Source organism: Panulirus ornatus, chromosome 43, assembly GCF_036320965.1.
Source record: "Panulirus ornatus isolate Po-2019 chromosome 43, ASM3632096v1, whole genome shotgun sequence".
NCBI classification, from domain to species: Eukaryota; Metazoa; Arthropoda; class Malacostraca; order Decapoda; family Palinuridae; genus Panulirus; species Panulirus ornatus.
Genome location: NC_092266.1, coordinates 22444033 through 22456482, shown reverse-complemented (window position 1 = coordinate 22456482; position 12450 = coordinate 22444033). Strand labels below are relative to the sequence as shown.

The window sequence follows — 12450 nt, the reverse complement described above, 5'->3', positions numbered from 1 at the left end:
ATCCTCTTCCTCCTCCCCGTCCCTTGGGAGCCCCTTAAACCTACACCAGCCACAAAAATATCACACAAATCTGACGTCGATTCCCGTTATTTATGACCTTCCTCCATCCTCCCTCTCCCTCTTCACACACACACACACACACACACACACACACACACACACACACACACGACAACCCACTCCCACACAGACACAGAAAAATATATATACACACACACGCGAGGCGAAGGGGCTGAGCCTATAAATGGAATCCCTAGTGTCCACTACGTCACTCTAGACGGGGACGCAGATTGTGCCTGGGGGTGCGACGCCCTCAGTCCCCAGAGGTGTGGTGGGGACGGGAATAGGAAAATAAAATGGACGTTAAGAGGTGGAAATCTTATATGCAGTGGTCATGATACTAGCTTTATGGGTTTCCTGGTCATGTAATTTTGAGGACAACTGTAAAGCCCAGAGGCACGACGGTACGTCCCTTGAGGACGACGGTGCAGTCCCTAGGCACGACGGTACGTCCCTTGAGGACGACGGTACAGTCCCTAGGCACGACGGCACAGCTCCTAGGCACAACGGTACCATCCCCGGGTACGACGGTACGACCCACCCTCGGGTCTCAGGTCAGAGGTCAGGCCATCGTAACCATGTGTAGGGGGTCGTCCCGTCGTGTTCAAGGCCTTAAAATCCCATGTTGTGGCAAGTCAAGGAACTACGATAATCTGGGGCAATTATGCTGATGAGTTCCACCAACTCAATTAGGAATTGTCTCATTAAGTCCAGATACTAACTGCATGACGCAAAATAACCCTTAATCCTCGTGCACAGATATGTCTCATTATCCACCTACAATGTGCGAGGCAACACACATTAATCTACGACGAACGGGTGTTATGTCCATGACGGCTTATGCAAAACAGATTAATCTGATCGGGGGAAGAGAAACCACTGCACTACTTAGTTTTATGACGTGGGGGAAAAGTTTCTTAATTGCCATTTCGGTGACATGAATGATGATAATGATAGTGCCAGATAAAGGAATCATATCCAGCCATAAACATCTGATTAATGGATTGATAAATAAATGGCCGATCATTCGGTGGATATTGCTTGCCTGGTGAGCTTAATCGCCTGTAGCAAAGTCTAATTTACGAGGTGCAGGCACCACGTCAGTAACGCTGGCTGGGGAATGTGTGGCATTTCGTGAAGACTGTGTGTGCCACTCGTACCAGACGTGCCACCACACATGATATCACGTCTCACATCGGAAGAGATGATAAATGTCCAAGATGCAACGAGACTGCTATAGGAACAATACGCTACGAGACTGCTATAGTAAACAATATGCTACGAGACTGCTATAGTAAACAATATGCTACGAGACTGTTATAGGACCAATATGCTACGAGACTGCTATAGGAACAATATGCTACGAGACTGCTATAGTAAACAATATGCTACGAGACTGCTGTAGGACCAATATGCTACGAGACTGCTATAGGAACAATATGCTACGAGACTGCTATAGGAACAATATGCTACGAGACTGCTATAGGACCAATATGCTAAGAGACTGCTATAGGAACAATATGCTACGAGACTGCTATAGTAAACAATATGCTACGAGACTGCTATAGGAACAATATGCTACGAGACTGCTATAGGACTATATGCTACGAGACTGCTACAGTAAACAATATGCTACGAGACTGCTATAGGAACAATACGCTACGAGACTGCTATAGTAAACAATATGCTACGAGACTGCTATAGTAAACAATATGCTACGAGACTGTTATAGGACCAATATGCTACGAGACTGCTATAGGAACAATATGCTACGAGACTGCTATAGTAAACAATATGCTACGAGACTGCTGTAGGACCAATATGCTACGAGACTGCTATAGGAACAATATGCTACGAGACTGCTATAGGAACAATATGCTACGAGACTGCTATAGGACCAATATGCTAAGAGACTGCTATAGGAACAATATGCTACGAGACTGCTATAGTAAACAATATGCTACGAGACTGCTATAGGAACAATATGCTACGAGACTGCTATAGGACTATATGCTACGAGACTGCTACAGTAAACAATATGCTACGAGACTGCTATAGGAACAATATGCTACGAGACTGCTATAGTAAACAATATGCTACGAGACTGCTATAGGAACAATATGCTACGAGACTGCTATAGTAAACAATATGCTACGAGACTGCTATAGGAACAATATGCTACGAGACTGCTATAGGAACAATATGCTACGAGACTGCTATAGTAAACAATATGCTACGAGACTGCTATAGGAACAATATGCTACGAGACTGCTATAGGAACAATATGCTACGAGACTGCTATAGGAACAATATGCTACGAGACTGCTATAGGACTATATGCTACGAGACTGCTACAGTAAACAATATGCTACGAGACTGCTATAGGAACAATATGCTACGAGACTGCTATAGTAAACAATATGCTACGAGACTGCTATAGGAACAATATGCTACGAGACTGCTATAGTAAACAATATGCTACGAGACTGCTATAGGAACAATATGCTACGAGACTGCTATAGGAACAATATGCTACGAGACTGCTACAGGACTATATAGCAGCCGACTGCCACAGGAGTATTACGTCACTGTGGACGAAAGTGTTGGTTATTATGGGCAACTCAGGAGCGCTCACACAGCAACACTTGATGACTGTGGACCAGAACTCTGCAGTAAATATTGGGATATTAGGCCAAATATCAGGAAGATTATATCAGAGCCAATGACACAAGGGGCCAGCAACAGTTTCTTGGTCCTTGGCACTGTCAGCCAGCAAGTGTCCTAGTCCTCGGCACTGAGGACCAGCAACAGTGTCTTGGTCCTTGGCACTGTCAGCCAGCAAGTGTCCTAGTCCTCGGCACTGAGGACCAGCAACAGTGTCTTGGTCCTTGGCACTGTCAGCCAGCAAGTGTCCTAGTCCTCGGCACTGAGGGCCAGCAACAGTGTCTTGGTCCTTGGCACTGTCAGCCAGCAAGTGTCCTAGTCCTCGGCACTGAGGACCAGCAACAGTGTCTTGGTCCTTGGCACTGTCAGCCAGCAAGTGTCCTAGTCCTCGGCACTGAGGACCAGCAACAGTGTCTTGGTCCTTGGCACTGTCAGCCAGCAAGTGTCCTAGTCCTTGGTCCTGATCCGATATTTTCTTCTGTAACAGAACACAGTGCACATTCAGCACACTATCAACTTTATCATAATATACGTAGAAAACTGGAGGGGGGAAAATATACAGGTCGATCCTTCCAAATATCCCACAGATTCCAGTAATGATCCAGAGGGATGCAACCCTCTGAACTGAAACTCTTCACAAAAATGAACGGCGATGTAAGGCGACTTATATCTGAATATACGACTTCTTACAACAGATCTACCCGACACACACACACACGCACACACACACACACACACACACACACACACACACACACACACACACACACACACACACTTATGTAAATGGTCAAATTCCAGGTTTTGGCTTACCAGTTCCAGTGAAGGACCTATACGGGTCTTGCAGCAGACTCTTGCAATGCAGAGAGAGAGAGAGAGAGAGAGAGAGAGAGAGAGAGAGAGAGAGAGAGAGAGAGAGAGAGAGAGAGAGAGAGAGAGAGAGAGAGAGAGAGATAACGGAGTCCACCAGGACTCTGGTTCCCGCTGGAGGCAGGATGGTAATGTCTCTTGCCCGCTGTGTCCACGGTACGATGGTGCGACCCTTGGTCATAAAATGCACCTGACTTTTCAACCCCGAACCTTGAGGGCCCAGTTAAAGGTCACGCCATCACAGCTAACGGTTCAGACGGGGAAGGTCATCGTGCTGAAGGGGGGATTGGGCTTGAAAACCTCCACCTAATTCCGATTATCCGAGAACACGGAACTTTTAATCTCGACGTGAATGTGGAGGCAAGAGCTTGAGGGAGCCATTCCTGTCCACCTTCATCCTTACGACGAAATGTCTGTGAGGGAGTGTGTCCATTCCCGTCCACAATCCAGCGTGGCATAACCAGCACTTGGCGACCCCTGGCTGGAGGCTGGGATACCCACAACTTGATATAGCCAAGACGAGCTGTTCCGTGGCCAACAGTCTACGTTCACAGGTGCTGTCGAGTGCAGACGAGCACCGTGGGGCAAGCATGGGCTGAGACCCCGGTCAAATGAGCAGTCTCATCAAATCCGCTTAACCCCACAGAGCACATTGAGGCGGACGGCAGGAATTTTTTTTGGCGTGATGCCCTGACATCTTTACGTGAGACTGAAAGGTCAGGCCAGCGATCACGCCGCCTTCATACGTATGGTTTGTATCGTCGGGTTCAAGGGGTTAGAATATCCATGTGGCAGCAGAGCCAACGAGTGGAGGGCTAAACCCACCCACACACCCACAGAGTGGAAGGCACCAGTGAGACGGAGTGAGAGGTGAGGAGGTCTTAGAGAACAATGAGGTATCGAGAAAACACATTAACTTAACACAAACGGGTCTTGACCCATACAAGGTTCAGGGTCCAGGTGTAATTTCACCATACGTGCTCACGTTGTGTGCGGGTACACTTGCAGAAACCACTTGAAATGCGGCTGAAAGAAAATGTGGTTGGAGAAAGGCAAAGTGCCAAGGGAATGGCAACGGTCAAATGTGATACGCACCGTTTACATCCGGAAGGAGACCGAGAACAGGTGTTGAACCACAGACCGGTCTCGCTGAACTAGGTGTGGTCTATAAGGTGCAGGAAAAGCTAATCAGGAAGCAAATGGATAACGTCTTGATGAGGAGAGGTTACCCAAGTGAGAGACAACACGGTGTCAGGGGAAGAAGGCCATGTGTATCAAACAAACCTCTTGGATTTCTACGGAAGAGTGAGCTCTGATGCAGACCACAAACAGAGAAGGGTGGGTGGAATGCTCGTATTTGGACTGCTATAAAGCCACTGACACTGTATAACATGGAAAGCTAATTTAGAAGCTAGATCATGACAAGCGAGGCTCCGTCAATGGACAGATTATCTTAATGGAAGAGAGCAAAGGACGCATGTCAGAAGAGACTCTTCGAAATGGATAGAGGTCACCGGTGGAGTGCCCGAGGGTTCTGCTCTGGGACTGTTGCTCTTCCTCATAAAGGTCTTAGAGAGCAGAAGGTAAGGACCCTTGCTTGACTGTGTTTACAAACGACGCAAACGTCGTGAGGGAAGTGATATGTAAATGAGATTGCATCAACTTACAAGGGAGCCGAGACACAGACTCCAAGGTTGGTCTGATACACGGCTGATTAAATGTAAACCGAGTAACTGCAAAGATATGAGGATGGGACACAGTGAAAAGACTCGACATGAATGTTATCCATCCGGAAATAAGCAGCAGGAAACTGAGTGTGAGAAGGGCCTGGGAACCGGCATCGTCCCAAACCCGTTGCCAGAGTCCACATTAGATGAATAATAAATTGTCTACTGGTAAATATTAGAACAGCCTTCAAGCATATGGGTACGGAAGTGTTCAGCGTGGTGTTCACATATGACATATGACCACCAAAACTTGAATGTTTCTCTGGGCACCGCAACTACAGAGGTACCAAGAGTTAACAGAGAAGGTCCAGAGGAAGGCAGCATTATATGGCATCAGAATTAAGAGAGGTACAGTCCACACAACTTGACCCAAATCCAACAAGATTTAGCGGAGCTTGAAACTGATCGCAGAATTCCAAGCCTCAGTGCTAACGTGAGGTTAATGAAGTATGCAACTCCATCATATAGGAAGGTGCAGTGTGTAACAAAGACAACAGCTCGACCTGACCAAGTCGATGATAGAGGGGATATATATATATATATATATATATATATATATATATATATATATATATATATATATATATATATATATATATATATTTCTTTTTTTTTGGTGGGTGGGGGCGCTGGACCCTGATTGGAATTACCCACGGCTATACAAACATACCCTCCTACTTCAGCTGAGGTTGGGTGGAATCATCTGTCGTCCTCGACGTTGTCAAGATGACAATTCATCAAGAGATAAACCAAGATAATCTACCAGGATCTGAAGCAAGAAACCCCTATCGAGAATTTGTACCAAGATCAACCCTCATCTTTCTTTTTTTCCACGTGAGGCGAGAGATCTGAATGAATCGCGTCATCCCAAGTCAAACGTACGGTACAATCTACCTGGATGAGGTCAGGATGATCATCATCCACCAGGAGGATTAATACAAGGATGAATTGTCCCCGTGAGGGAGGAACTTGGGGCTGACACAGTCCACAGCCTCTTTAGTGGAAACCAAAGCAGCACAGTTGCAAGGGCAGCAGATTATGTACTATTAACGTCAAACTCCTTCAGGCACGTGTATATATATGTATATATATATATATATATATATATATATATATATATATATATATATATATATATATATATGTATATATATATATAGGTGTCACCGGACCCCACCTGCAGAAGGTTCCACCGTGAGTGATAAGTCACCTTTGGCGAAGCTGTATCTGTAGGGGGCACAGTCTCGTCCAAGAACATCTCACTCACAATAAAGAAGTCCACATTTCCTTGCTACTGGGAACAGCGCCGACTTGAGCGGCAGGAACCCCCCTGTAAAGACGTTTAAGGGAACACGCTAGAGACTCTTCCTTACAAAATGGTCAAGGGATATTCATGTATGAATATATAAATGCTTAAATTTTTTATATATGTAGGTATCACTGCGTTATGTACCGTGATATGAATATATAACTTGATCTCGGCAATCAGCCAGACTTTACGAGGGACGTGACTCATGCGTGAGCGTGAATGAATCGTGTGTCTGGTGTTTCTTTTGTTAAGTGGCGATTCCGTCCATGGAGGGGCTACGAACTCTTGTTACAATAGTTCCCCAACAATGTATATGGGTGGTGGGGTGTGGGTGTGTGTGTGTGTGTGGGTGAGACCCAATATACAGATAGCCCAACTCGCAAATCATTCGCTAAAACTGTGAGGCAGGAACTTGTTCAGCGGGCACTAATGGACGGGTTGTGTTGTGCACGAGAATGACACGCGGTTCCCCCAAGTCATGAATGGTGTCGAGGGGGGAATCGAGTCTTGTTCTCCGTCAGCATCGAAACCTACTTACCGTGCCAGGTAGTGTTCTCAGATTGTGATCTATAAAAAGATACCAAATATAAGTGAATGATACAGATGGCTGCGTTTACCTTGAGAGTATTCAATATACTTTATTTGAACTCTATAACTACGACGGTACGACCCCATGAACACGACGGTACGACCCCATGAGCACGGCGGTACGACCTCATGAGCCGCGACGCCACAGACCCTGAGCACGACCCTAAGCCCACAGGGTATGATGAGCCTCAAAAATCTCACGCCATCATTAACCATGGGGAGAGGGAGGGACGGGGCTGGGGTCATACATACCGCCGTGCTCAGGAGCTTAAAACTGTATAATATGAGCGAAAAATTCATAACGATACCAAATTAACATCCATTTTCTCTATGGGGTTTAATAAGCATAAGTCAAGGAGGCATATTACACTCCCCTTATCACCGCTCGAGACGAAATTCTTTCATAACGCTGGCCAGTAAGGAGATGCAACCATCAGATTCTGCAACCCACTTTCATTCATGATTTCTCACGAAATTAAAATCATCGCTACGTACTACCTGACCCTAAATCCTTACCCATTCACTTCTGCAGGAGACTTACAGTTCATGGGCCTGAAGGTGGGTTTGTATTTCTTGATATCTAACGTGTATATGATGTCCATTGAGGGAAAATGTCTGTATAGGTCTGATGTGTGGCATGCATTGGGAGACGGGCCGTGCCTCACATGGATTATTAAGTGGAATAAAACGTTGCTGAAGCAGGAAAGAACAAGACTCGGAGATTTTCCCGATGTTTAGTTAATATCAAACTAAGATACGCAGTATATTACAATTCCTTCTGATAAGAGACCAATGGAAAACTGCTTGCATCCGACTTCCGTACCGATATTGCGGTGCCGGCCGGGCTTCGCGCAAGCGCAAAACATCTGATCAAACCGCTGCCACCTTTTCATTCATCTTCTGATATATCAGTAAATTTAACTTTTCTACTAGTTAGTTATCATTCCACTGCACCACATTAAATATATATTTCTAAAATGTGTCTTGCATCATGATATGAGGGAAGTGCATACGTGACTGAATATGCTGTGGGGATGTATTATATGGCGGTTGTTGGTAGTCGCGCCGGTGGCCGCTCGGGGGTGGTGTCCGCCGTTCGTTCAGAGCCGCCTGGGTTGTGGTCGTGTCGACACCGAGGATCGGCCACACCACACCCAGCCTTCACCATCACCGCGGATGGCTCCTCTCCACGTGCCCGAGCATGGAGAACCCATCTAGGCTCCAGTGTTTTGTGTCACTGTCAAGATTGTATATTGTGAGCACACAATTTTCACACTGAAAATTCAGTTTCCTTCTAAATTAAATAATAATAATAAAAAAAACTCTAAGTGGTACTTGAGTAAGGCAAAACAGGAGTACAAACTGCACTAGTCATTGTAAACTGCTGTTGTAATTATTGGTGTTGAATTGTCGAAGTTGTAATAAAGGTTGTCATAGACGAAAGGCAGTGTTGTGTTACTACTGCAGCGTTAACTGTGCACACGCGGGTCGAGTGTGTGTGTAGCGCAGTGTTACGACCCGCCACACGTGTATGTGCACAGTTTGTAACGACCTGTCACAGTGATACCACCACTCGCGGGCACCTTCACCATCACCAGCTGTACGACGGTTAAGCACGTATACTAACGTCGGCAGTCGTCAGTGCTACGACCAGTTACACGTGTGTACTTGTGTTAGTGGCTACTGTTACGACCTGTAACACGTGCATCCCAGTGTACGCGGTCGCTGTTGGGGACACGTGTACGTGTAACGTCTCTAGTATCACCATCAGCCGGACAGGGAAATATTGAGCGTGGGCGGAGGCTGCCCGCAGGTGGGCGTGATGCGTCCGCACGACCCCGCCCAGCAGCAGGCATCCTCAGGTTGGGCGAGTCCACGGGCGTGGTGAGCCTGGTCGCCATGACCTGGGTGAGGGCCCCTCCGGGCGTGCCCCCAGCCCCGCCCCTCCTGCTGCTGCTGGTCCTGCTGACACCACTGCTTTACACTCCAGGTAAGCCTAGTACCTCAGGTCCACTCCAGAACGTGCCTGCCGTCACTCTACTTCCCTCATCATGACCATAACGTTTGTCCACTACACAAACTCCCCATCATATTCACGTCACGCCCCTATATCGCCAAGCTCACACTGATATAAAATATAGTCCCATCAGACACATTACGGTGATTTACTCCAACCCATACCTCTCAGCACGTCACGTGATGGCCGTTAATACCCATTTACATATATATATATATATATATATATATATATATATATATATATATATATATATATATATATATATATATATCCACCTCATACGTTATAATCATTACTCCAAGCTAGAAATATCTGTCTTCTCGTCACACGCCACTTTCTTGCCACGCCCACACGTCACTACCATCGTACCTACACACCTGTCACCTTATCCACACGTCACTACCATAGTAATTACATACATGCATGTTAACAAGCCCAAATGTCATCCTCATCATACCTACACACCTGTCACCACAGCCACACGTTAACTCAATCTCCTTACATACTTGTCATCACGACCAAAAGTTACCATCACACCTACACGACTGTCACCATGACCACAAGTCATCGCCATCACACCTACACGACTGTCACCACGACCACGCCTTGCCACAATCATACACACCTATTACCACGACTACACGTCACCTCATCATACCCCCTCACCTATGAATCACGACCACACGTTACCTTCATCATACGGTCACAACCTGTCACCACGACCACACGTTACCACCATCACACCCTAGTCACCTGTCACCATGACCACACGTTACCATCGTCAGACCTACATTCCTGTCACCAACACCACACGTTACCACCATCCTTCGTACACAACTGTTACCATGCCCACACTAACCATCATCATACCTACATAGACATACCGCTACACTCACGTCTGACATCATACGTAATCATGTCGGCCCGAACACACCTGTCTCCTATACAACTCTACAGATGTGTGTCACGACGACCGCAGCTGCCACCCCTTCCCACGCCCAGATTGCACACGCCTGCCACCACCACGCCCACACGTATCTCCGTGACAGCGATACTGGAGGTGGTGACCCGGTAATGCCCTGGCTGTTCTTCATTAACTTAGCAGAGATGTATCCGGTCCTCTACAGAGATTAGGGCCAAGTTCTACAGTCTTGGGCAATTAAAAACCAGGTTCTGCTGTTCGGATAACGAGGACCAGGTTCTGCTGGCCAGGTAAAGCTTGCTATCTGGTGTCTTCAGTGCAGGAATTTACGCTGATTAATAATTTACACATATTTCATGATGGAGCTTATATATACATAAGTGTTACCGGACTACACATGCATGCGGTTACACGACGAGTGAAAAGCCACGTTAGGCGAGGCTGTATCATTGCGAGCACAGTTTCATCAAATAACTCCTCACTTTAGCTAGAGTTCTTCATCTTTCTAATGGAAATAGAACTGCCTTGGAGCTGCAGGAACTCCTGAAGTAGGGGTCCTGGAGCAACTATTATATATCTATCTATCTATCTATCTATATCTATCTATAGATAGATAGATAGATAGATACTGAGTTATAGCAAGGGGAGCGCTCTCTAATGACCAGAACGATTATGCATACATACGCCAATCCCAAGGCCCGGCACGCTCTGCTATCCACCGCCAAAATGGGTCGTTCTAGTACACGCCTCACTATGTGCTCTAGTACATGACGTCACCAGCGCCAGCGGTTACATCAGTGGAGGACTGTGCCGCCAGGACACACACACACACACACACGGACAGTCAGTCATCACGAGGAAGACGTGTGGAGAATTGTTCATAGTTCTGTATGTGAGTCTCTCCTCACTCATGGTTGTCTAGTGGTCACCTCCGGCTTTTTTCTAATATAAATCTTAACACTTGATCTTCCAAGCCATATCCTTAGATCCTTTAGAAGCAATCAAGAGGTCTGGGAATCCCTGAAACTCCTGTGTTCTGTACTGTTAAGGAACACAGTGTTCGTATATGGCAGGATCTGACGCAGTGAGCCATGGAGAAATTTGTCGGCGTTGGTGGCGATGACTTCCGCAGTGTTGCCATGACGCGATCGGCCGATGTAGCCAGCGGCGGCTTCGGCCAACGGCGGCACGAGGCAGTGCAGGGGTGTGGTGTGGTTAGGGGCCTTACACGAACGGGGATGTCGAGCGTCGGGACAAGCAGGAGTCGACAGCGGCAGCGACAGTGTGGCCATCGGCGTTGCGGGCGGTGTGTCCAACGGTGGTACAAGAAGAGTGGCCATCGGCGGTGCGACCGGTGTAGATAGCAACGTTACAGGTGGTGTGGCCAACGGCGGTGCGAGTGGTGTGGCAGAGCAGCTAGTTTGGCAAGCGGCGGTACAGGCAATGTGGTTACCAACAGTGCCGGCGGTGTAGTTAGCAGCGGTGCAGGCAATGCGGTCAGCAGCTGTAAGGGTAGTGTGGCCATCAGCGGTACAGCCGGTGAGAACACCGGGTGTTGTAGCTAGCGGTGGAACCTCGATGTGGCCAGTGGTGGTACAGGCACTGTGGCCAGCGGCGGTGTGGGCGGTGGATAAAGCCGCAGCACAGATGGTATGGCCAGCAGCTGTGTGGGCGTTGTGGCCGTCGGCGGTAAAGGCAGTATGACTAGCAGGGGTGCGGGCGATGTGGACAGCATCGGTGGGGACATTGTGGCCAGCGATGGTACTGGTGGTTCATCCAGCGGCGGTACAGTTAGGGTGGCAAACGGCCCTACGGCCCGTGTGGTCAATGGTGGTACAAACGGTGTGGCTAGCGGCGGTAGAGCTGGTGTGACCAGTAGTATTGTAAGCAGTGTGGTCAACGGCGATACGGGTGGTGTGGCCTGCGGCAGCACAGTTAGTGTGGCTAGCGGCAGTAAAGACACTGAAGCCATCGGTGGTACAGACGGTGTGGCCAGCGGCGGTACGGGCGGTGGCGCCGGCGGCGACACGAACGATGTGGCCGGCGACGGTATGGATGTTGCCAGCGGTGCTACGGCCGGTGCGGCCCCCGGCTATATACACGATGTCGTGGCCAGCGACGGTATGGGTGTTGTGGCCAGCGGTGGTATAGGTGGTGCCAGCGGCGATGTGGCCAGCACCGGTAAGGGAGGTGTGGCCGACGGCGGTACAGACGACGTGATAGGTAGTGGCATGAATTGTGTGGCCAGTAGCAGTAGCAGTGTGGCTAGCGAATGTACAGGCGATTTGGC

The 12450-nt window shown here is 48.0% G+C and overlaps 1 protein-coding gene across 2 annotated transcripts in view; it reads left to right on the top strand.

The window, feature by feature from the left end:
• Nucleotides 1–8334: 8334 nt before the first annotated feature.
• LOC139762390 (protein kinase C-binding protein NELL1-like) overlaps nucleotides 8335–12450 on the top strand; it is a 294237-nt gene continuing 290121 nt past the window's right edge. For both annotated transcript variants that reach the window (XR_011715707.1, XM_071687222.1), the window contains exon 1: nucleotides 8335–9208. Coding sequence is in view for 1 of the 2 variants with exons in the window: in XM_071687222.1 (XP_071543323.1) it covers nucleotides 9118–9208 (91 nt within the window). In the remaining variant the exon portion in view is untranslated. The remainder of the gene's footprint in view (nucleotides 9209–12450) is intronic.